Raw genomic sequence first — 1,568 nt, 5'->3', positions numbered from 1 at the left:
ATAATAATAATAATAATAATAATAATAATAATAATAATAATAATAATAATAATAATAATAATAATAATAATAAATAATAATAATGCCTGTCTCTTATACACATCTAGATGTGTATAAGAACAAATACTTAAGGAAATAAAATTTTTGTTCTTTTTAATATTAATACAAATATTTAAAAACATTACATTTGCTTAAACTACAGTAATTGTCATACTTTCGGGGGAGGGGTGGGGGGCTACGTCCCCTGGACCACTTTCGAAAGGTTTTTTAGCGACGCCCGATCACGCCCACTTCTTTCTCGTCTGGGACTCATCAGCCCCCACCCCTGTCGGGGACCTTGGAACCCTATTGGGGAAATCCTGGTGCCGCCACTACGTATGTGTTTTTTGTAAAAAATGTTTTTTCAACCAGTTCTTGAATTCTGTTATAATCTTTATTTTATGAAATTTAATGTAAATTATATTAACGTAAATGTTTTTTTCTAAAATGACCAATCGGACCTGTTTGTTTTGGGCACGTGGATAACTTAACAGAGGGGCGGATCCAGAATTTTTCAAACGGGGGGGGGGGCACAACAATTTTAGAATAGGAAGTGAGTAGCACATGACATTGATTTGCATTGAAATTTTGAAAATTTAGTGGCAAAACGGGAGGAGGGGAACGTTCCCTGTGCCCCCTACTGGATCCGCCCCGGCTTAACGCACTCTGGTTAGTTACATTAATTTTCGTAATAGTCTATTTTACGAACCAGTCGAGTGAAACTACTCAACGAAATTGTAGTCAACAAGAACCGGTCGAATAAGCCCATTGTAAACTCAGGGAACAGTAGTGAAACACTTACCATCGGATTAGTATGCTTGTTGTAAAGATTTCTGTTAACTTTTTCAAAGCCTTCTCCCAACAAATCCTCATCCATAGTTGCCTTAATATGTAGACCAGTCTTGGATAAAACCGGCATCTTTAAAAAATTCGGTTATGGGACTAGAGACCACAACTAGCTTCCATAGAAAACAAGAATGAACGACGAAAGATTGTATGGAACGCCGTTACTGCCTTTGGTGGCTCTTTTCCGTTCGGCGCATTTGCTATTCGGCACTTTTAATATTACGTTCGGTGCTTTTACATTACGTTCGGTGCTTTTTACATTACGTTCGGTGCTTTTATTAACATTACGTTCGGTGCTTTTATTAACATTACGTTCGGTGCTTTTATTAACATTACGTTCGGTGCTTTTATTAACATTACATTCGGTGCTTTGAAACATTACGTTCGGTGCTTTTATCATTACATTCGGTGCTTTTGCCACACTTATGGATCTTTTATCATTTGGTGCTTTCTAGTTTTACCTTTCGGCCCTTTCATCATTACGAACGGTTCTTTTATCATTCGGTGCTTTCATGAACTTTGACTTCGGATCAAGTGAAAAAAATCAACGGCTGTGGGAACGAGCCTAGTGGAACTTGCACGCTCCTTCTCTCTTTCTCCTCTTTCATTTTTTTTCTTTTCTTCTTTCAACTTCTTAGTTTCATTACTGTTACGCTATATTATATTCATGTTTTGAAACACAG

The 1,568-nt window shown here is 37.0% G+C and overlaps 1 protein-coding gene across 2 annotated transcripts in view; it reads right to left on the bottom strand.

The window, feature by feature from the left end:
- Positions 1-993, bottom strand: part of LOC117108980 (1-aminocyclopropane-1-carboxylate synthase-like protein 1) — a 7,997-nt gene extending 7,004 nt beyond the window's left edge. For both annotated transcript variants that reach the window (XM_033251194.1, XM_033251195.1), the window contains exon 1: positions 842-993. In XM_033251194.1, coding sequence (XP_033107085.1) covers positions 842-958 — 117 coding nt within the window. In that variant the 5' untranslated portion in view covers positions 959-993. The remainder of the gene's footprint in view (positions 1-841) is intronic.
- Between the last annotated feature and the right edge of the window lie 575 nt (positions 994-1,568).

The sequence above is a fragment of the Anneissia japonica genome, unplaced genomic scaffold, assembly GCF_011630105.1.
Source record: "Anneissia japonica isolate Jap-2015-1 unplaced genomic scaffold, ASM1163010v1 scaffold987_len1640505_cov201, whole genome shotgun sequence".
NCBI lineage: Eukaryota > Metazoa > Echinodermata > Crinoidea > Comatulida > Comatulidae > Anneissia > Anneissia japonica.
The sequence above is the reverse complement of the archived record's forward strand: the minus strand, read 5'-3'. Positions and strand labels throughout refer to the sequence as shown.